This window comes from Homalodisca vitripennis, chromosome 8 (assembly GCF_021130785.1).
Source record: "Homalodisca vitripennis isolate AUS2020 chromosome 8, UT_GWSS_2.1, whole genome shotgun sequence".
NCBI lineage: Eukaryota > Metazoa > Arthropoda > Insecta > Hemiptera > Cicadellidae > Homalodisca > Homalodisca vitripennis.
Window position 1 is genome coordinate 105,816,546 of NC_060214.1, and position 24,851 is coordinate 105,841,396.

At 33.8% G+C, this 24,851-nt stretch overlaps 1 protein-coding gene across 7 annotated transcripts in view; it reads right to left on the reverse strand.

Moving 5' to 3' along the window:
- The window catches only part of LOC124367844, a 64,030-nt gene that overhangs the window by 30,693 nt on the left and 8,486 nt on the right, over positions 1-24,851 (reverse strand). Inside the window, exons 2-11 of one of the 7 annotated variants that reach the window (XM_046824998.1) lie at positions 21,772-21,878; positions 21,286-21,432; positions 20,920-21,063; positions 19,951-20,094; positions 18,990-19,133; positions 18,028-18,171; positions 14,426-14,548; positions 10,627-10,755; positions 3,102-3,230; positions 412-540 (exon numbers count right to left, since the gene is read on the reverse strand). In XM_046824998.1, the coding sequence (XP_046680954.1) occupies positions 412-540; positions 3,102-3,230; positions 10,627-10,755; positions 14,426-14,548; positions 18,028-18,171; positions 18,990-19,133; positions 19,951-20,094; positions 20,920-21,063; positions 21,286-21,432; positions 21,772-21,838 (1,300 nt within the window). In that variant the 5' untranslated portion in view covers positions 21,839-21,878. The remainder of the gene's footprint in view (positions 1-411; positions 541-3,101; positions 3,231-10,626; positions 10,756-14,425; positions 14,549-18,027; positions 18,172-18,989; positions 19,134-19,950; positions 20,095-20,919; positions 21,064-21,285; positions 21,433-21,771; positions 21,879-24,851) is intronic. The other 6 variants (XM_046824999.1, XM_046825000.1, XM_046825001.1 and 3 more) reach the window with 6 other exon arrangements.

Consider the following 24,851-nt stretch of genomic DNA (forward strand, 5'->3'; position numbering starts at 1 on the left):
GGGATTATTTTTTGGTTTTACTATCAACCAAACAAATATCAGATGTATATTACTTTGTTTAAGAAATAAATTTCTTTCTTTCTTTTACGAGGTATTTTTTATTTTTCTGTTTTCCGATGCCCATATCAGCCACATCGTGCCGTGCCAAAGCACCAAATGTACTATAGCGACTCTATTTCATTTGGTGATAAATTCTGCACATGTATTTGTCCATTAACATTAAAACACCATTTTTGTGATTCATGTGTAATGCACGAACATTCTAAAAATTAGGATTATGTGATTTTGGTTTATTTTGAAAAATATCAGACAACTAAATAAGCTTTAAAACAAATAACAGCAAATATTTAAAAGCATCAATATAAAAAGGAAAATTAACTCAGAAAAAAATTTACTTAAAGTGTAACTTGCCTTGCTCAAACAATTCAGGGCTTACGTTAAAGTGAGCGCGTAAGCTTTCATCCATGTCCCATAAGGAAAATGTTCGACTCGATTTTTTACGAATCTTACGACGTGAACTCGGAGGAGAGGTTGCCGGATCTGTAAAATGACACATTTAATTAATGGTTGATCAGATATAATGCGTTGCAATTTGTGTAAAAGTATCAATGAATAGTAGTCCAAGCAAATATTAATTGTTTCTAACTATAGATGAACCTCTTTGTAACAGGCGCGAAGATTTCTTGCGCATAGCGAGAGGAGGGAGCAGGAGCTTGACCACGCTTTTCGCCACTCCCTCCTTCACAAGGTTGTTATAATTACTGGGTTTGTTGTAACAGCTGTTATGTAACAAATACCCTACGAGTGGTAAAGTGACTACTGAGGGGTGGTTGGTATGGAATGTGGAATACGGAAGTGTGTCGGTGCATCTCTCTCTCTCTCTCTCTCTCCTCTCTCTCTCTCTCTCTCTCTCTCTCTCTCTCTCTCTCTCTCTCTCTCTCTCTCTCTCTCTCTCTCTCTTTCTCTCTCTCTCAGCATCGACATTGAAACAAGAAAAACCTGGGACTAATAATTATAAAACTGAAACATAACAAAATCTACAATTGTTTCTGCACGATCTCCAGATGACAGACGTAGAAGAATGGCTTGTTGAATGTGATGTTTCAGAAGTTACAGCCAATGATGATATCAGCGACGACATTAAAACAAGGAAACCCTGGGGCTAATCATGACGATAAAAGAAAGATTACAAAATCTACAAGTGTTTCAGCACGGTGTCCAGATGACTGATGTTGAAGAATGGCTTGTTGAATGTGACGTTTCAGAAGTTACAGCCAATGAAGATCTAAGCGACGAAATTGAAACAAAAAAACATGGGACTAATCATGACAAAACAGAAACATTACAAAATATACAAGTATTTCAGCACGATCTCCAGATGACAGATGTGGAAGAATGGCTTGTTGAATGTGATGTTTTGGAAGTTACAGCCAATGAAGATCTCAGCGACGACATTGAAACAAGAAAAACATGGGACTAATCATGACAAAACAGAAACATTACAAAATATACAAGTATTTCAGCACGATCTCCAGATGACAGATGTAGAAGAATGGCTTGTTGAATGTGATGTTTCAGAAGTTACAGCCAATGATGATATCAGCGACGACATTAAAACAAGGAAACCCTGGGGTTAATCATGACGATAAAAGAAAGATTACAAAATCTACAAGTGTTTCAGCACGGTGTCCAGATGACTGATGTTGAAGAATGGCTTGTTGAATGTGACGTTTCAGAAGTTACAGCCAATGAAGATCTAAGCGACGAAATTGAAACAAGAAAAACATGGGACTAATCATGACAAAACAGAAACATTACTAAATATACAAGTGTTTCAGCACGATCTCCAGATGACAGACGTAGAAGAATGGCTTGTTGAATGTGATGTTTTGGAAGTTACAGCCAATGAAGATCTCAGCGACGACATTGAAACAAGAAAAACATGGGACTAATCATGACAAAACAGAAACATTACAAAATATACAAGTATTTCAGCACGATCTCCAGATGACAGATGTGGAAGAATGGCTTGTTGAATGTGATGTTTTGGAAGTTACAGCCAATGAAGATCCAAGCGACGACATTGAAACAAGAAAAACATGGGACTAATCATGACAAAACAGAAACATTACAAAATATACAAGTATTTCAGCACGATCTCCAGATGACAGATGTAGAAGAATGGCTTGTTGAATGTGATGTTTCAGAAGTTACAGCCAATGATGATATCAGCGACGACATTAAAACAAGGAAACCCTGGGACTAATCATGACGATAAAAGAAAGATTACAAAATCTACAAGTGTTTCAGCACGGTGTCCAGATGACTGATGTTGAAGAATGGCTTGTTGAATGTGACGTTTCAGAAGTTACAGCCAATGAAGATCTAAGCGACGAAATTGAAACAAGAAAAACATGGGACTAATCATGACAAAACATAAACAAGGATGGGACCTCATTAAATTTCTGCTTTGGAGGCCATGTATTATTCTTAAAAAGTTAAAGTGTATCATATTAGTATAAATGCTACTATTGTTTATATTTTGTTGCAATATGATATTTTATATTTTAAATATTATTAGGTGTGTTTTGTCTTAAGGTCAGACTGAGCACGAGAGAGGCTGTGTTATATTTTATTTTGTTTTTTACATCTTTGTTTATGTACTTTGTTCAAATTTTTAAAGAATACTTTTATGGGGATTATTTTTGGTTTGACTATCAAACAAACAAAAATCAGATGTATATTACTTTGTTTAAGAAATAAATTTCTTTCTTTCTTTTACGAGGTATTTTTATTTTTTTGCTGTCCGATACCGACAACAGCCGCATCGTGCCAAAGCACCAAATGTACTATTGCGACTTTATTTCATTTGGTGATAAATTCTGCACATTTATTTGTCCATTAACATTATTACGCAATGTTTGTGATCCCTATGTAATGCACGAACATTCTAAAAAGTAGGATTATGTTTTTTTTGGTTTATTTTGAAAAATATCTGACAACTAAATAAGCTTTAAAACAAATAACAGCATATATTTGAAATCACCAGTAGAAAAAGGAAAATGAAATCAGTAAAAAAATGTACTTAAAGTGTAACTTGCCTTGCTCAATAACTTCAGGGCTTACGTTAAAGGGAGCGCGTAAGTTTTCTCCCACGTCACATAATGGAAATGTTGGGCCCGATTCTTTACGAATCTTACTAGGTGAACTCGGAGGAGAGGTTTCCGGATCTGTAAAATGACACATTTAATTAATGGTTGATCAGACATAATGCGTTGCAATTTGTGTAAAAGTATTAATGAATTGTAGTCCAAGCAAATATTAATTGTTTCTAACTATAGATGAACCTCTTTGTAACAGGCGCATAGCGAGAGGAGGGAGCAGGAGCTTGACCACGCTTTTCGCCACTCCCTCCTTCACAAGGTTGTTATAATTACTGGGTTTGTAACAGCTGTTATGTAACAAATACCCTACGAGTGGTAAAGTGACTACTGAGGGGTGGTTGGTATGGAATGTGGATGCGGAAGTGAGTCCGCGCATCTCTCTCACTCTCTCTCTCTCTCTTTCTCTCTGATGACAGTAGTAGCCTGGCGGCCGTGGCGTATACATCGTTTGTCGGACGCTCTGTGCCTTTTTATATACTGTATTGGCTTTTGTGCTGTTATTGCTGTTTTGCAGTCATGATGAAGTGTTATCAGTGTAATAGTGTTATTGACAAAGACGAGAAAAAACTTAAGTGTAGTTCACTTGTTTTTCATCTAAGCTGTTTACAAAGTGGTAAGGAATTTCTAATTACTGACGAAGACTATGAGTATATATTGAATACCAATTCTGGATGGAAATGTGTTTCGTGCAATTTATAAAAACAGTTGAAAGATGTCGATACTCCTATTAGATCTGTAGGTGTTAAATCTGTAAGTACTAAGATTCCAAGCAAAAGTGTTAAAGGCGGTTCAGAAACTGATTCGGACACAAGCTCTACAGGGACTAATAAGAAATTAAGTTGCCAGACTTGTAACAAAGGATTTTCACACAATGCGTATAAATGTGTGTGTGTTAAATGTAATTTATCGTTTCATTTGAAATGCGTAACTGAATTTAAATCAAGGGAAGAATATGGTAAAGTTAAAGCAACCTGGCAATGTCAGCCGTGTGCTCAGGATATCCCAGGAATGCAGGAACCGATATCTGATAAGCTATTTTCAGCTGCGGGGCAGGCCTTATCTGGTGATATCGTATCACTGTCTTTAATAATGAATGAGATAGTTTCATTCAGAAACGAGGTCAAAAAGACAAACGCGGATTTAAGGATTCTATGGAAAAATATGTGAATTGGATTGTTGAAAATGGTCGAAAAATTGATGATGCGGTTAAATCAATTACTGAATTATCTAAGGACATTTACTTCATAAGACAGGAAAATGTAAATCTCAAGAAAATTGTATCGGATTTGACTTTTAAAATGGACATTCTTGAACAGGCTTCAAGGGAAAATACCGTTGAAATTCAGGGTATACCATTTGTGGGGAAAGAAAATGTGATGGAAATGGTTGAAAAGGTGTCTACGGCTATCAGTTTCCCCATTGATCAAAATATGGTTGACAAATGTTATCGAATAAGAACGAGATTTGGAGCATCTGAAAACCCAGGGAGTATAGTAGTTTGCTTTGTGCGAAATATTGATATGCAAATGTTTATACAAAAAAGAAGAGATAAGAGGAACTTGAACACCAGGGACATTGGCTTTCTACTGGGAAATTCTTCTGTGATTTATATCAACCACAGTCTGACGGCTAAGAGAAGGTTGCTGCGAGCTGCGCGGCTGTGTCGCAGTGAGAAACAGTACACTTTCGTATGGGTCAGCGGAGGACGCATCTTCCTACGTAAAAATCAAGGAGATCCGGCAATTGAGGTGAAGCGAGAAGAGGACCTTGAAAATTTGAAATGATGGTTTTTGTCTTACAGTTCAGTTTTGGGTTTTGTTTATCTTCGGTATGATAAGTTTATCAGTTGTTTCTTAGTTTTAATTTCATGTTTTAAGTATGGTGTTTTTTTGATAATATTATGTGCTAAAATATTGATGTCTTTCTTCCATATAATAATATATGGCGAGTGATTGTGGATTATTACTGCATAATAGGGAAAAGATTAATAGTTTAAAATCTAAATTTAGTAATAAGAATAAAGGTTTTTTGAAAGTAGCTCATGTCAACGTAGAAAACCTAAGAGCGCATAAAGAGTCCTTTTTTAGTTTATTTGAGGATAATATTTTTGATATAGTTGTGGTTACGGAAACATTCCTGAAACCCATTTTGGCTTCTAGTCCTTTTAGTATTGATGGTTTTAACTTCATAAGACATGACAGAGAGGGTAAGGAGGGTGGAGGAATTGGAATATATATTAAGAAATGTTTTAATTACAAAGTATTAGTTTCATCACAATCCTTGTACTGTAAGAAACCTGAATTTATTATTTTAGAAGTAGCTTTGGGATGGAAGTTATTGTTGTGTGCCTTTTACAGACCACCGAAAGCAGGTTATATACCGGACTGTTTTGACATAATTGGGGATTTATTGCCTACTTATTCAGATGTATTACTTATAGGAGATTTTAATATAGACTTAAATACATACAGAGTTTTTCCAGATAAAACGCAATTTATTAATTTAGTTGAGAATTTTAATTTTACTATTCTACCATTACAACCAACATACCATTTACCTACATCTGATACCTTATTGATTTGTAATGACGTGAACAAAGTAAATGTGTACGGACAAATATATATAGCTGGTATATCTTATCATGATTTAATATACATAGAGCTATGTCTTAGAGTTAAAAATAGTACTAATAGGGTCATGAAAGTTATTAGAGATTTCAAAAATGCAGATGTAAATAGATTAAGGCAAGAATGTCAAACTTTATCGTGGGATGATGTTTACTCAGTAGACAATATACATACAAAGGTAGATATATTTGTTAATAAATTAAATAATTTATTTAATAAATATGTACCTGAAAGAAATATCTCAACAAAAAGGACTCCCTTCCCTTGGATAAATACACAAATAAAATCAATGATGAAAGACAGGGATAAGTTGTACAGTCAATATATAAGGACGAAAGATCATATAACTTGGGAAAATTACAGAGTCTTAAGAAATCAAGTAAAACGTATATTATAAGCCTCAAGAAACCGTCATTTTGACTCTTTATTGAAACCAGATAAGCATTGCAAAGATATTTGGAATGTAATTAACAGTCAAGGAGTTGGTAAAAATGCTAATGTTATGTCAGATGTAGTTGTACAACTGAATGAGTTGAATAGTTATTTCCGTGGTGTTAGCCATAGTATAAATGAAGAGTTGATTGATTATTATAAAAGTCAAAGAGGTGTCTTTAGTGGTATTGATGATATGTTTATTTTTTCTGTAGTACGTAGAGAAGAAATTCCTAAAATGATGTTAGATATATCGTCTAATGCTGTTGGTAATGATGAAATACATATTAGATTTTTAAAATTGGTTTGTGAAGAAATCAGTGATGTGTTGTGTCATATTTTTAACTATTCTTTATATAATTCTGTTTATCCATGTCAGTGGAAAAGAGCTCTTAATATACCATTAGCAAAGATAAAAACACCTTCAGAATGTAAAGACTATAGGCCTATAAACATATTAAGTGTATTAGGTAAGATATTAGATAAAATAGTTTATAACCAAATTTGTAATTATGTTACTAGGAATAGTATTTTAGATAAATATCAGTCTGGTTATCGATCCTTTTACAGTACACAAACCACACTGGTTAAAATAACAGACGATATCAGACATGCTATTGATAACAGAGAGATAACATTATTAATGCTTCTTGATTTTAGTCGTGCCTTTGACTCTGTGAATCATAATTTATTATTGTCAGTTCTGGAATCTTACAATTTTAGTTCCGCTGTGGTTGATTGGTTTCGAGATTACTTGACCAATAGACTTCAGCGGATCAAAACAAATAATGGAAATTTTTCAGAATGGAAGAATAACTCTGTAGGTGTTCCACAGGGATCCACACTTTCTGCTTTGCTTTTTTTCTTTATACATTAATAAGATTGGTAGTTCTGTTATATTTTGTAAATATATGATGTATGCAGATGATATTCAGTTATATTTAAACAGTAGGCCTAATATTCAATGTGTAAATGATGCTGTTAACTGTATGAATGCGGATTTGGGTACGTTACATACATGGTGTAAAGATCATGGATTACAGCTTAATATAACAAAGTGTAAGCCGGTATTGTTTGGATCCTCAAGGTTGCTACCTCACATTGATGTTAACAGTTTGACACCTTTGATGATAAACAATGTACATTTAAATTTAGTTTGCTCAATTGTCAATTTAGGTTTAAGAATGTCTAATGATTTATCATGGCGTATACAAGTAAATTATATTGTTCGGAGGGTATTCCAGTGTCTGTATAAATTTAGAAAATTGAGCTTTAATCCTCCAATTTATATTACGGAGCTTCTAGTAGCAACACTAGTATTACCTATTTTTGATTATGCAAATATAGCTTATTGTGACATAAATAATGAGTTAACTGATAAGTTACAGAAAGCGCAAAATGCATGGATAAGATATATCTATAATTTAAGGTGGGATCAACAGGTAACACCATATTATAAAGACCTTGGTTTATTGAAAATTAAGGAGCGGATGGAATTGAATATAATGAAATTGGCAGTTAAAGTACTTAAAAATGAACAACCAGTGTATTTGTTTGAAAGATACAAAAGAATGACTGATGTAGATGTTAGAAATACTAGTTTTTCAGGAATAACTTTACAAATTCCGATTCATAGAACTGTTATCTACAGTAAGTCCTTCTTAGTGACATCTATTAGATTATTGAATGTACTAGAAAGAGAACTGCGGGAAAGTGATAGGGAAAGCAATGCAGCTTTGTTAAGAAAATACAAAATGAAACTTTTAGAAAGGTATGAATTATAAGTTCATAGTACATCAATACTGTTTAAATTATTCTTTCTTGTGTAAGATTAATTTTTCCTATATGTATAGGAATTTAGAATTGAGACCATACAAAAAAAAGAAAAATTATGTTTGTATTGAATAAACGTATTAAGCAAATAGTAAGATATAGAACTTAACTGTAAGTAGGGTATATTTAAGTGATAAAATTGAATATATATATATATATATATATATAAATTCTCTCTCTCTCTCTCTCTCTCTCTCTCTCTCTCTCTCTCTCTCTCTCTCTCTCTCTCTCTCTCTCTAAATGTTTTCTAACTGTGTAAGATGACTGTAAGAAGTACTTAGACTGTACAATTTGTTCATGTGTATTTCATCTTTCTTGCCTAAATGCCATTACTGAGTATTTTTTGAATCAATCTAACTAGAAGTCAAACATCAGCTACTGTCCAACTAAGATAGAACCATATGATTCTTAGTGCTGCCAGCTTTTTCCACATAGAAATAAATTGTCCTACATATAATTTCCAAGATATACATGATTTTTAATAATATGCACTGCTAACTGTTATATAATGTGCAATAACATGCAATGTGCTGATAAAATCCAAAATTAAAAAAAAAAAAACCAGAGAGAACGCTCTGGTTCTCATGTCACGAGATGTAGAAGAATGGCTTTTTGAATGTGATGTTTCGGAAGTTACAGACTATGAAGATCTCAGCGTCGACACTGAAACAAGAAAACCCTGGGACTAATCATGACAAAACAGAAACATTACAAAATATATGAGTGTTTCTGCATGGTTTCCAGATGACAGATGTAGAAGAATGGCTTTTTGAATGTGATGTTTCATAAGTTACAGCCAATGAAGATCTCAGTGACGACATTGAAACAAGAAAAACCTGAGACTAATCATGACAAAACAGAAACAAGGATGGGACCTCATTAAAAAATTTGCTTTGGAGGCTCTTTGTTATTCTTAACCCTTTGAGTGCCACAGCATATTTCCCAAGTCATACGCATAAATTGCCGGAGCATTGCCTTCTGTTTTGCAAGCGTGTGGGGAAAAAATTATATTAAAAAAACTATTCAACCGATTTGAATAATTTTTTTTTGGTTTATGTGTTATAAAACAAGGTATTTTTTCCATATAATATTATAATTTTATTTTTATTTACACAAAAAGAATATAGGTTATAACAAAAAACTAAAAAATGAAAAAAAAATAAATTTCAAGTTTGAACTAAAATTTTATTTATACAATATTTTTTTTAATTTTTTTTAGCTATACCATATGAAAGAGCATGAAAAACTGAACAAAAATCATGCATAATATGGTGTGTTACAGTAATATTTAACCAGATACTGCAATATATACAAAATACAACAAAAAGCAATTTTTGTTCAAGTTTGTCAAAAGTTTAGAAACAATATTATAACTACCCTATTTCACTCAATGAAGTAAGACGACTGTAAAATACTAATTATATAAAAAGTATATAAAAATATACACAGGCCTACAATATAACCTTACTTCTATAACCTTACTTCACCTAAAATCAATAGTTTGATTGGAACTTGCGTTTTAGTTCATCACCAATCCAACAATAAAATATATGTCACTAAACACGGAAAAAGAAGTTTGTAAATGCATTGTAAGTTTTACTGAACACAATTGCAGAATAGTAATAACAACAGTTTTCAGCATAAACACACGAAACTAGCACAATGTAAACACACAATGAACGAAACTGTGTAGTTAATGGCAACAAGTAGCAGCTGACCAACTATTGCGTCATCTGTTTTTTTCTGATGACAAATAACTACAAGGGGGCGGTAAACAATAAAAATCAATCACAATTGATAGTTCGAACTTGTAGATTGCCGTGAAATAAGTTATTTGTCAAAACAAAAATGAATTATATGTGATATTAATTAAATAAAAATCGTCTACTGGGTAGATGCCGGCAATTTATGCACATTTCACAACATCTACTATGTAGACGCTGCGGCACTCAAAGGGTTAAAAAAGTTAAAGTGTATGATATTAGTATAAATGCTACTATTGTTTATATTCTGTTGCAATATGATATTTTATATTTTAAATATTATGTGTGTCTTTTGTCTTAAGGTCAGACTGAGCACGAGAAAGGCTGTGTTATATTCTATTTTGTTTTCGACATCTTTGTTTATGTAATTTGTTTAAATTTGAAAAGAATATTTTTATGGGGATTATTTTTTTGTTTGACTATCAAACAAAAAAATCAGATGTATATTACTTTGTTTAAGAAATAATTTTCTTTCTTTCTTTTATGAGGTATTTTTATTTTTCTGCTTTCCGATACCCATATCAGCCGCATCGTGCCGTGCCAAAGCACCAAATGTACTATAGCGACTTTATTTCATTTGGTGATAAATTCTGCACATGTATTTGTCCATTAACATTAATACACAATTTTTGTGATTCGTATGTAATGCACGAACATTCTAAAAAGTAGGATTATGTTGTTTTGGTTTATTTTGAAAAATATCAGACAACTAAATAAGCTTTAAAAAAATAACAGCAAATATTTGAAAGCACCAGTATAAAAAGGAAAATGAACTCAGTGAAAAAATGTACTTAAAGTGTAACTTGCCTTGCTCAATCGCTTCAGGGCGTACGTTAAAGTGAGCGCGTAAGCTTTCTCCCATGTCATATAAGGGAAATGTTGGGCCCGATTCTTTACGAATCTTACTAGGTGAACTCGGAGGAGAGGTAGCCGGATCTGTAAAATGACACATTTAATTAATGGTTGATCAGACATAATGCGTTGCAATTTTTGTAAAAGTATCAATGAATAGTATTCCAAGCAAATACTAATTGTTTATAAGGTTTAAAAAAACCTTTTCGGGAGTGTAACAATTGTCGTGATAAAACATGAGGCAGACCCAGGGGTTAAGCAAATAACGTGAGCGTTGATGGTACTGATAAGCAAGTAGCAATCAAGGATAGGTTTAAGTCCAATTATGACGTCACGCTCACAGCTTTATTTGAAGAAATAAGATCTTTTCGCAGAGAAGTTGCTAAAACCAATACAGATTTATCTGATAACATGGCAAAACATTCGGACTGGGTTGAAGAGCTTAAAACTAAGTTAGATGGGGTTGCTCAACACGTTACTGATTTTGCTGAACAATTAAACTTCTTCAGGCAGGAAAATTAAAATTTGAAAGATCAACTTTCAAAACGTAATGAAAAAGTGAACAGTTTGGAACAAACAGCGAGGGAAAATATGTTTGAAATACAAGGTGTTCCGCTGACAGAAATGAAGATCTTTTTGACATTCAAACTAAAATATCAAATGTTATTGGTTTTTGTTATAAAGAAACAATGATTGATAATGGTTATCGCATGAAATCAAAAGGAAACACACTTAGACCAAGCACAATTTTGTTGTAAAGTTTGTAGATCAATGGCTTGTTGAATGTGATGTTTCGGAAGTTACAGCCAATGAAGATCTCAGCGACAACACTGAAACAAGAAAAACCTCAGATACAGATTTATCTGATAACATGGCAAAACATTCGGACTGGGTTGAAGAGCTTAAAATTAAGTTAAATGGGGTTGCTCAACACGTTACTGATTTTACTGAACAATTAAACTTCTTCAGGCAGGAAAATGAAAATTTGAAAGATCAACTTTCAAAATTTAATGAAAAAGTGAACAATTTGGAACAAATAAATAAATAAGGACTTTATTTTGGAGCGGTTTTTAACAATAATTGCTGGTTTACAAAACGACTCATGTTTTATTATAGTTCTTAAAAAATTAAAAGCTTATTTTATAGTTATTAATAAATAAAACATAATATTAGACGTACAGTTATATATGGCTATATCACCTTGTATTGTACATTAAATACTTGTATATATTTTCTTTGTATGTCGTTTCAGATACACCCTGGCCTGTTACGCTGGAGGACAGTTCATTATATAATTTGGGAGCAAAGTACGCAAATCGTTTTCTTTCAAATTCACGGCGAACGCGAGGCATCTCCAACACTTGATCCTGTCTAGTACTGCGAGATCGGACTTGAGACCTGCTTTTTAGTTTTTCTCTCAGATATCCCGGCCTGCCAGTGGTCAGGATTCTGTAAACCAGGCATGAGGAGTGCAGGGTACAATTATCAGCTACAGTCAACAAACCCAGCGATCATCGAGCCTCCGAAACATGGTAAAACCTTCTTAAACCACATACATACCTTACACACATATTTTGGACCCTCTGTAATTTTTCTAAATCTCCTTTAGACACAATGTTGCCATAGACAGGGAGGCAATAATCGATCACAGAGAGCACAAGAGCCCGGACAAGGCGAAGCCTAGTCTCTCTAGGAAACATGTGCCTATGCTTGTATAGCATTCTCAGTCGACCAAGTGTTCGCCGACAAACAGCACTTACATGACCAGATAGTGTGAGGCCACTATCAAGCATGAGGCCCAAGAGCTTTGAGGATTCACACTCCTTCAGTCTGACACTGCCAAGCAACACCTCACCCACTGTCTCCGAACCCACATTGGAAGGAATCGACAACACACTACACTTTTCCTTGTTCAGTTTAATCCCATGCCTCTCAGACCAATCATGGACATGCTTAAGTCAGCATTCGAAATGGAAACTGCTGAGTCAGCTCTTCCGGCTTCATATGAAACACACAGTTGAGCATCATCGGCGTATGAATACAAGCGACTATGTTGCAAGTCTGAACCCATAGTGGCGGAAAACAGGGTGAATAGAATGGGCCCAAGGCAAATTCCCTGTGGAACACCAGAAACTCTACTTAAAGATGAGGAGAATCCATCCCAATTTTAACCTTTTGTCTCCTATTCACCAAATAGGAATCAAACCAAGAAACCACCTCTGGTCGAAAACCATAAAAATGCATGACAGCCAACAACATCCTGTGGTCTATTGAGTCGAATGCATGTGAAAAGTCCAGCATTGCAAGAAAAATGATTTTTTAAATATACTGACAATCCATCAACTTCTTTGTTTTCCCTATTATGTCTTATTAGATTATAATTATTTAAAATAAATGGCTCGGATGACAAAGTTGGCTTCAAAAATGTTTCTGAAACTCCTATTATATCATATGGGTTATCATGAAAATAAGTAAGAAAATTATCTCTATGGACTATTAATTTTTCGACATTGACTTGTAGCTGATACTTCTACCCTGCGCTCCTCATGCCTGGTTTACAAAATCCTGACCACTGGCAGGCCGGGATATCTGAGAGAAAAACTAAAAGGTCTCAAGTCCGATCTCGCAGTACTAGACAGGATCAAGTGTTGGAGATGCCTCGCGTTCGCCGTGAATTTGAAAGAAAACGATTTGCGTACTTTGCTCCCAAATTATATAATGAACTTTCCTCCAGCGTAACAGGCCAGGGTGTATCTGAAACGACATACAAAGAAAATATATACAAGTATTTAATGTACATTACAAGGTGATATAGCCATATATAACTGTATGTCTAATATTATGTTTTATTTATTAATAACTATAAAATAAGCTTTTAATTTTTTAAGAACTATAATAAAACATGAGTCGTTTTGTAAACCAGCAATTATTGTTGAAAACCGCTCCAAAATAAAGTCCTTATTTATTTATTTATTTGTTCCAAATTGTTCACTTTTTCATTAAATTTTGAAAGTTGATCTTTCAAATTTTCATTTTCCTGCCTGAAGAAATTTAATTGTTCAGTAAAATCAGTAACGTGTTGAGCAACCCCATTTAACTTAATTTTAAGCTCTTCAACCCAGTCCGAATGTTTTGCCATGTTATCAGATAAATCTGTATTGGTTTTAGCAACTTCTCTGCGAAAAGATCTTATTTCTTCAAATAAAGCAGTGAGCGTGACGTCATAGTTGGACTTAAACCTATCCTTGTTTGCTACTTGCTTATCAGTACCATCAACGCTCACGTTATTTGCTTAACCCCTGGGTCTGCCTCCTGTTTTATCACGACAATTTTTACACTCCCGAACAGGTTTTTTTCCATCTCTCCCGTACTGTTCCTTAGTGGTTCCAATACATTTAAAATGGAAAACAAAATTACATTTCCAACAATTTGTCTTGTGCGCATTATTAGAGAACCCCATTATCACACAGGACAACATTTCTTTTGGTAGCTCCTGTAGACTGACTTGAGTCAGAATCAGATCCTAACTCTCCTGCTTTTATTGTATATGAACTAAAATTTAACTGTTAACGTTCATTGTAATACACCCAACAGCTTTCAACTCATATCGACTTACCTCATAATGACCAATTATGAGGTGACTCAAACTCTGTTGAGTAAAATCTTTTATTAGTATATTTTGGACATTACGAACATGTAATTGAAATTGGAAATATTACTGTTTTTACAAGTGTTTGTAATACAACTTACTTACTTTTTTGAGTTAGTTTTTCACACGAGGAAAGTTGTAGTGAACTTCCCCCCATCGAACCCGCTATTTCTTTGCTGCTCCTCTTTTTAGGAATATTACGAGCCACTGGTTCACGAGGTTCCAGATCTGTGAAATTACACATATCATTAAATGCAAAATCACTGCAATAAATTTAAATTGCTGTACGATTATCTAGTCTAAAACACACATGAAAAATCATAACTTTCTTTTTCGTAAATATCTCCAACGAGTTCTAACAGATCAGAGCTGAGACGATCTAGTGGAAAAGATTTTAATGTTTTAAATATTAATTATTCTGATTTTGACTTTAATTATTTTTTGTTTGAAGTTTATATTAGTTTACTAGTACTGGATATTACATTAAAATATTGAACTAACCTAACACATAATTACAAACTAGGCTAAAATAAACACCCATACCAGAGCGTTGTGACAAGGAATCACAACAGTCACGACAGGTGGTTGATCGACGAATGAAATGAAACGAAAAATGTCTTTATTAGAGGAGAATTTAGGGCTATAAATTCCACTCTACCGCTTAACCTCATAAAAATTAAATTAACAAATATATGTATACATTTATAACTAAAAATAAGTCTATTTATTTACATTACATTAAACTAATCTTGATATAAAAACAAGCATCAATAATTAATGTAACTTTATAGAAATTTACAATACTATCGCAAAACATACACGCATTCATTCAACTTGCATGCAGTTGCCCTAAATATAGCACTCCAAAGCCGCCAACCGCTATACCCCCTGAGCCCCCAGCATCAAGGCCCTGACCTCCGCCCCAAAGCAAGCGCGCTTATCGATGGCTCTGATGTTCACAGGTAAAGCATTCCACAATCGACAGGCAGAAACTGTAAACTTGCTAAAGGTAGTTGTTCGATGAATTGGGATAGATAATAAGGATGTACCCCTCCTTGTACTTCGTTCACTTATTTCAGACATAAATCGAAAGTTGTTTCAAAGATAACTGGGACAATTTGTATTTTAAAGAGCGTGCAACAGAATGAGTGAGTGATAGCCTCGAAGGTCTTGTAATTTTAAGATGGATAACTGTTTGAAGTAGGGCGTTACGTGATCATCACGCCTGAGATTAAAAATGAAACTAATGCAAAAGTTTTGAGCACGGTGGAATCTATTTGAAAGCTCCACAGTCATATCATTAATGACTATGTTACAGTCGTTGAAGTGAGGCAGTACAAGAGTCTTTATAAGCATTATTTTAACTTGCTGTGGTAGATATGAAGCCAGCCGCTTGAGGCTGTAAACACTGGCAAAGACCCTATTACATGTCAAAGAAGCCTGTTCAGTCCATCTTAAGTGTTTGTCAATAATAAGTCCTAGATTTTTAAATTTCTCAGAGTATTCTAGCTCTTGATCATTTATTTTTAATTTGGGAGCCGTATAAAAGTCAATTTTACTAACAAGCTTTGGATGACCTATCATAATACACTGAGTTTTGTCTACGTTTAATTTTAGTCCATGTTTCCAAGTCCATTGAGTAACGGCGTCAATATCGAAATTCATGAGAGTCACACAAGTTTGAATTTCTATTAAGGAAAAGTGGCTGTATATTTGTAAGTCATCTGGAAAAGTGAAAATTGGAACGGGTAATTTGAGTAGTAATGTCATAGATGTACAGTGAAAATAGAAGTGGCCCAAGAACTGAACCCTGTGGAACTCCACGAGTTCTACAGACGTATTACAGACGTATATTGTGACCTGTATTCTGTAGTTCAGTTTTACTGATCAGAGTTTTAGAGTTAGTGAAGTTGACACACAACATGGCGGTTGTGATTCCTGACTTAGGCGTGCCCAACGCTTTCTTATGATTTGTTTATTTTAGCCTATTTTGTAAATATGTGTTAGGTTAGTTAATTACCTAAAGAAGAGATCAGATTGCAGATCTCGAAACGTAGTGTTACTCATTTTTTGTTTCACTAAACGATGGCAAATGTCCGTAAAAATCCTGTTTCCTTCAAAAACCCTTTTGTTTGGACCTTCCCGGACTATCTGTTTTTACTTATAATTTAATTATCGAATAACACAGGATTCATTGGTCCCCTGGACCGGATTTAGTTAACAAGTCTTATTGACTTAATTTATAATACAGTTTTTAAATTTGTTCATTAAAGCTGTAGATTAACTGTTAATTGTACATTTAGTTGTTCGTTAACTTTGTCTCTGTTAATTTTTTCGTAATGTGTCTCTAATTCCATTTGGAAAATTAATTGTAAATTATTGTGTCGTAGTATACTTTATGCGCTCTGGATATATGCAGCAACTCCCCCCCCCCCCTAAACGTACATAGCGTGCAGGTAGTCAACAGCTGACACAATGCGTTCCTAAAGGGTTAATTTGCATTAATCTCTATTTGTTCATTTATGGTACTACAGTATGTCTTCATTGGCTGTAATATTTATTTTTTCACGAAAAGATGAACACATTTTGCTGCGCTGTGGTTACTACAAATTGAATATATTATTGTAAATGTTAAACATATTCAAATTATATTAAACTTCTATGTTGAATTAAATGAGACAACATACAAAACCAGAAACTTGCTTATTTTAATTATGCTTCTTCTTTAAAAAATTTGGCATACTCAATATACAACGGGTTGTTCTCTTGTGCTCTAAAATATTCAAATCTACTTAATTAGGTGCTAGTCATTAGCAGTTTAACTGGTCTCTTATAGCTTATTGCTGGCTAATTACCCACTATACTTGTAACATTCCTTTCTTATTAATACAAAAGCCTATTCTTAAGACTAATTAACTCGATGCTGTTTTACTGCATAATTAAAATTATACAGAACTCAATTTAAACATAATTTTAACTCTTTAAATAATTACCTGGACTTTATCTTATGCTTGATTTTGGAATAATTATAATTTAATCATTGCTTATAAGTATTACCATTGTTTTTTATATATACTATTGATATATACCGGCCTGCCTTGTACAGTTTATCTATTATTTTGTTTGATTGCATTTTATTGTACTAAATACCGGTCACGATGCCTCGTGAACTTAAACCCGAATTTTAACGTAAGTCGACTGACTATTGAGGCGCTACTTTCCAAAATTAGCGAACTTTTGTCAAAGATTGAAGCCTCGCCCCCTCACTCTTTATTCTCAAAACTTACAGACCAGAAATCTCTAAGAGGGGTAGTGACATTGGTTACGTTTCTAACAAGATGAAGAAGATAGATTTCAATGCTCGAAACGTTGTATTATTAATTTTGTTACATATAACGATGGCAAATGTCTGAAATCATATTATCCTTTCAAAATGTTGTATATGAACTAAATTGAATTACCATGTTTGATGTTCAACTTTCATTCCAACGCCACCAGCAGAGTTAAAATCGAAAATCATGAGGATCTGCGGGTCGTTCAAATAAAAACTTTCCTTATAAGATTCGATTTTGTTTTTCGTACATAAGTTATAGTCTCACTGATTCTTGCGTATTTTATATGTTTCATTTGTGTACTTGAGGCATTGCAAACATGTATTTAAAATTGCTAATATTACTGTTTTAATAGCTACTTATAATACAACTTACTTCTTTCTTCACTTTGCTCTGCAGGCAAGGGAAGTAGTTGAACAGTACTGAGTGAACTTTCCCCCATCGTACCACTACCCGATACCTGCGTACTGCTCCTCTTTTTAGGAGAACTACGAAGTACTGGTTCACGAGGTTGCTGACCTGAAAAATACACATTTTATTAAATGCAAAGTTACAGTAATAAATAATTTAAATTCCTGTACGACGCAACACATGTATAAGAAATAACCTTCTTTGTCGTATAAGTCACCAACCAGTTCTGATTAATATTAGAACTAGTGCGTCATAGACAGAGACAAGATAGTGGAATAAAATGTTACACTTATTTAAAATATTCATTTATTCTGATTTGGACTTTAAACTATAATAATTTAATACTGACGGCAAAACTGCTTTTAAACTATTATACGGTAGTAAAACTAAAGTGTTCATTGTTTTAAATTACTTGTTGGCGGAGGAAGGTTTAAAGGAATAACAGGATTCCCAACGTTATATTTGGGTACACTTTTCATGTCTGGACTCAAAGAAGATTTCGGTTAAGTTTGACCATTTTCTTTCTCTTTTTTTATCTTTCTTTTGTAATGAACTTACAATTTTTTCACCAGATGAAGAGGATAGATTTCAATGCTGTAAATGTTGTGTTATACATTTTGTTAAATATAACAATGTAATATCCCGAAATCCTGTTATCTTTTTAAATTTTGTATATAAACTTCAATGCCTACCATGTTAACTGTGTAACTTTCACTGCAATGTGACCACCAGTGTTGAAATCGAATCCCGTGTTGACTTCAAATAAAAACTGTTATTATAAGGATAGTTTTGTTTGTTAGAGACGTTATCGTTCACACTGCTACTTACAATTTTATAATTTTTTACTTGTATGTTTGGGAAATCATAAACATTTAATTTTAATTGCTAATAATGCTGTTTTAATAGCTACTTGTAATACAACTTACTTCTTTCTTCACTTTGCTCTGCAGGCAAGGGAAGTAGTTGAACAGTACTGAGTGAACTTTCCCCCATCGTACCACTACCCGATATCTGTGTACTGCTCCTCTTTTTGGGAGAACTACGAGGTACTGGTTCACGAGGTTGCTGACCTGAAAAATACACATTTTATTAAATGCAAAGTTACAGTAATAAATAATTTAAATTCCTGTACGACGCAACACATGTATAAGAAATAACCTTCTTTGTCGTATAAGTCACCAACCAGTTCTGATTATATTAGAACTAGTGCGTCATAGACAGAGACAAGATAGTGGAATAAAATGTTACACTTATTTAAAATATTCATTTATTCTGATTTGGACTTTAAACTATAATAATTTAATACTGACGGCAAAACTGCTTTTAAACTATTATACGGTAGTAAAACTAAAGTGTTCATTGTTTTAAATTACTTGTTGGCGGAGGAAGGTTTAAAGGAATAACAGGATTCCCAACGTTATATTTGGGTACACTTTTCATGTCTGGACTCAAAGAAGATTTTGGATAAGTTTGACCATTTTCTTTCTCTTTTTTTATCTTTCTTTTGTAATGAACTTACAATTTTTTCACCAGATGAAGAGGATAGATTTCAATGCTGTAAATGTTGTGTTATACATTTTGTTAAATATAACAATGTAATATCCCGAAATCCTGTTATCTTTTTAAATTTTGTATATAAACTTCAATGCCTACCATGTTAACTGTGTAACTTTCACTGCAATGTGACCACCAGTGTTGAAATCGAATCCCGTGTTGACTTCAAATAAAAACTGTTATTATAAGGATAGTTTTGTTTGTTAGAGACGTTATCGTTCACACTGCTACTTACAATTTTATAATTTTTTACTTGTATGTTTGGGAAATCATAAACATTTAATTTTAATTGCTAATAATGCTGTTTTAATAGCTACTTGTAATACAACTTACTTCTTTCTTCACTTTGCTCTGCAGGCAAGGGAAGTAGTTGAACAGTACTGAGTGAACTTTCCCCCATCGTACCACTACCCGATATCTGTGTACTGCTCCTCTTTTTGGGAGAACTACGAGGTACTGGTTCACGAGGTTGCTGACCTGAAAAATACACATTTTATTAAATGCATAGTTACAGTAATAAATAATTTAAATTCCTGTACGACGCAACGCAACACATGTATAAGAAATAACCTTCTTTGTCGTATAAGTCACCAACCAGTTCTGATTAATATTAGAACTAGTGCGTCATAGACAGAGACAAGATAGTGGAATAAAATGTTACACTTATTTAAAATATTCATTTATTCTGATTTGGACTTTAAACTATAATAATTTAATACTGACGGCAAAACTGCTTTTAAACTATTATACGGTAGTAAAACTAAAGTGTTCATTGTTTTAAATTACTTGTTGGCGGAGGAAGGTTTAAAGGAATAACAGGATTCCCAACGTTATATTTGGGTACACTTTTCATGTCGGGACTCAAAGAAGACTTTGGATATGTTTGACCATTTTCTTTCTCTTTTTTTTATCTTTCTTTTGTAATGAACGTACAATTTTTTCCACCAGATGAAGAGGATAGATTTCAATGCTCTAAATGTTGTGTTATACATTTTGTTAAATATAACAATGTAATATCCCGAAATCCTGTTATCTTTTTAAATTTTGTGTATAAACTTCAATGCCTACCATGTTAACTGTGTAACTTTCACTGCAATGTGACCACCAGTGTTGAAATCGAATCCCGTGTTGACTTCAAATAAAAACTGTTATTATAAGGCTCGTTTTGTTTGTTAGAGACGTTATCGTTCACACTGCTACTTACAATTTTATAATTTTTGACTTGTATATTTGGGAAACCATAAACATTTAATTTTAATTGCTAATAATGCTGTTTTAATAGCTACTTGTAATACAACTTACTTCTTTCTTCACTTTGCTCTGCAGGCAAGGGAAGTCGTTGAACAGTACTGAGTGAACTTTCCCCCATCGTACCACTACCCGATATCTGTGTACTGCTCCTCTTTTTGGGAGAACTACGAGGTACTGGTTCACGAGGTTGCTGACCTGAAAAATACACATTTTATTATACTATTTTACATGTAACTAATAATACATATATTATTATAAAAACTGTTATTATAAGGCTCGTTTTGTTTGTTAGAGACGTTATCGTTCACACTGCTACTTACATATTATAATTTTTGACTTGTATATTTGGGAAACCATAAACATTTAATTTTAATTGCTAATAATGCTGTTTTAATAGCTACTTGTAATACAACTTACTTCTTTCTTCACTTTGCTCTGCAGGCCAGGGAAGTCCTAGTTGAACCGCACCGCTTGAACTTTCCTCCATCGTACTGCTACCCGCTCCTTCTATCCTGCTCTTTTTTCTAGGAATATCAGGAGACACTGCCTGAGGAGGTTCCGGACCTTAGAAAAAAAAACACATTTTATTATATTCAAAATCACAGCCGTAAATTTAAATTCCTTTACGATGTATATATTGTACACCACATGAGAAAGGAAACACTTTCTTTGTTGTATAAGCCTCCAAACAATTCTGACTAGTCATAATGAGTGCAAAAAAGATTTAGACGAGTAGTGGATGAAAATCTACTTAAAAAAAGAATTAATTCTGATTTGAACTTTAAACTGTATTAAGTTAATGCAGAGTTCTAAACTCTGCTGTTAAACTTTTTTACTTGAACCGAACTGTCAAAATAAATATGTGCTTTAAATTAATAATCTGACTTGGTACTTATAACTTACTACTATCTTCGCTTCGGTCTTCAGGCGTGTGTTGTTCTTGAACCGTTCTGGGTGGAATGTACTGCATAACGGGTGTGAACGAGGTCCTGAACTGATGGGTATCAGATCTGCGAAATTATTCATTTCATTAAAGGATTCTTAGACATACATTGCAATTGCGTAAATACATGCCATAATTTAGTAATAGTCCAAGCGGGTAATGCAAAGAGCCTGCACTGGAACAACCTGAGTTTTACATGGAACAACCATAAAAACACTTTTATGCTCTTGTGTTTGGTCCTGAATTGTGGCAGAGCGTAATTTTAAAGACATTGTTAATACACACCCAAGCGCACTTTTGCGATAAATTCCTTTCATTCAGCGATAAATTACAGCATCGATTAACTTTTTATTAATTAACAGTACAAATATTGTCATTCAGAAAATTACGCCAAAAATAGTTTTACACTTCACCATTTAGTTATTGAAGATGTATAATATAAAAGAAATATTCGAATATCGTATCATTGTTTAATATAGTGCTTTAACAATTTTCCGAGTTTTACTCATTTTTAAATGGTATTTAAATTCCTTTTGTAAAAAAAAGTTAATTGAATTTGTCTCTTTTACGTGGTACAGCTTACAGTCAAAAGCAAATATAAGTATTTGTGTGTAATTTTCAACTCAAACTCTTTGCAATCATTTTTCGCGTTGATCTCATTGGTAAACATATGAACTATACAATTAGAACCTTTTTCTAAGACTTGAGGTAAGGCTGTTTCCACATATTTCGGCTAGCAAACGGCTTAGATGTAATAAAGTGAACAAAATGCAATGCAAGTTGAAACAGAGTCAGTGATTTTGTCTGCTCTTCCTGTAACATAACCCACGAGTAGGAGTAAATGTTCAATTGGCCTAGGTCCTGTGGACAGCCGTTATAAAAAGGCCAGCTTCGTCCTTTAAGGTTATTGCAAGTAACAACAGGAATAATAGGTCAAAAGTAAATCCTTTCACCATTGGTGAAATGGTTGAAAAACAAGAAAACTCAATCGCTACTAACGAACAATATGGGAAGAGGTGTGACCGTTGGAATTTACTGTTACCATTCTGGTACTCTCACAGCTTAATGTCACGCTTAACCCATTTTTAATAACAGAAACTTACCAAAGAAATACCCATCAGTCTATTTCTACTTTTCTTTTGATGGAAACAATTCAACATGTATGGGATCATGTGAAGATATTTACAGATGGATTAAAATACTGCTATAGGTAAACTGCTTACAAAAAGACACGGAAATTTGAGCTCACGTAAGGGTAGGGTATATACCTCTCCGCCGCTGAGATGCCGCTCTCTCCCACTATCCCTACCACTGCTCGGCACTCGCCCGCTCGCTCTATCCCCTGACCTGGCCACTGCCACTTAGCGTTTAATCTCAAACTAAAACGCAAGCTCCCTGGATACGTCTATGGCTATATTAGTCTGTTCAATTAATATTTTACGCTTGTATAAGCCTAGACACAAAAATACAATATACTTATGCAATGTAACAAAATTATGTGAGCGAGACACGACCCTCACAGCTGGTAAAACAGAGGCGAAGAGATACTTGTCCCACTCCCCACCACTAGAGGGGCCCCTCCTGCGCGTGACTGCTCAGATATTTGCTTCAGCGCAGGTTTCTTTGCGATCTGTTTATCTATAAGGCAGTGTACCGGAGTTCTGTCACAGTAAGTTAATAGTTTGTAAATTTATAAGTTACCCAAAAATACATCTCACTCAACAGTTGAATTATAAGCAATTTATAATGCTGATAAAATAACTGAAAATTAATAAAACAGGAAAAGTTTGAATTTCGCCCATACAGCCATTCTTGATATAAACACAGCTAGATACGAGTACTACTCAAACAATCTACCCTCCCAGGTAATTGTTGGAATACTTGATAGCACCTACAATAAAGATTTACCGTTACAATGGGATTTCAGTTCTGAGTCCATAGTAAATAATGAAATAGTGGGGGATAGAGTGGCTAAAAAGAAACCATTACAAAAGGGGAGATGGATGTTGATTTTATTCACCAATTGGATGATATGAAACATTTTAAATCCCAATAATATTCCATTCTTCTGGAAGAGGCATTTACAAATGGTATAGGGCTGAAAACTAGAAACCTTCCTACACACTTCAGGATGCCTTAAGGAAATAGCAACTTCCAGCAAAAGCAAATCTTGGTTATAATTATGGAATATTTGCAAATAATTAAGAGAAGCACTGAAAGAACATGTTTACTCATCCCAATCACATTTAGGAATGCAAATCCCTTAAAGTAAATATCAATAAACAGTGTAAAAAGTAAAAAAAATCAGTAAAAATACTGGAAAATTGCACCAAACGGTTTATGTCAGTTAAACAAGTGGTGTGAATAAATTGGCGATTAATTTCTGGCACCATGCTATTTTGAAAGTACAGGACTGGTTTTAAACTACTATGCCATAACTGGCTAGCATTCAATAGAGTTTTGATCAACAACAAGACTATAAGATGGCTGTTCACATTCTTCGCTGGCTCCCCCTCCCCAACGTAAGCTTCTCAGATAAATTATTTTCTTAAATTCGACCGTCGACAAACAACTTTCTTCTCGGATTTTAAAACCCATTCCCTGTATCAGTATCGACCCTATAAATTTCCCGGCATCGATGTCCCGTTCCTCACAACACATCTGAAGACATTAAACGGGCGAAGGAAACTTGTATCGATTACGGTGATTGAGATTCCCTTCATTCATGTAAGACTTCTCTCGCATGGTAATGTTTACAAATAAATTTTAATCGAATGTCTTTCATCTTCTATTATTATTCTTAAAACCGTACGTCATTTTGCTTTCTAACAGATTAATATAAATAGTATGTAAGTTTTCATACAACTTTCATATGTGCTTGGATAAGAAACAGACAACAGTAAAAGTCTAAGTATACCTAAACATAAATTATTCACGATAAATTTTTTTTACTTACTGTTGTTTTATTGTCCCTTCCTGTAAATATTTATTAACTTTTTTTGCAGCTGTGTTATACCTTTATACCATCTTAGATTACGTC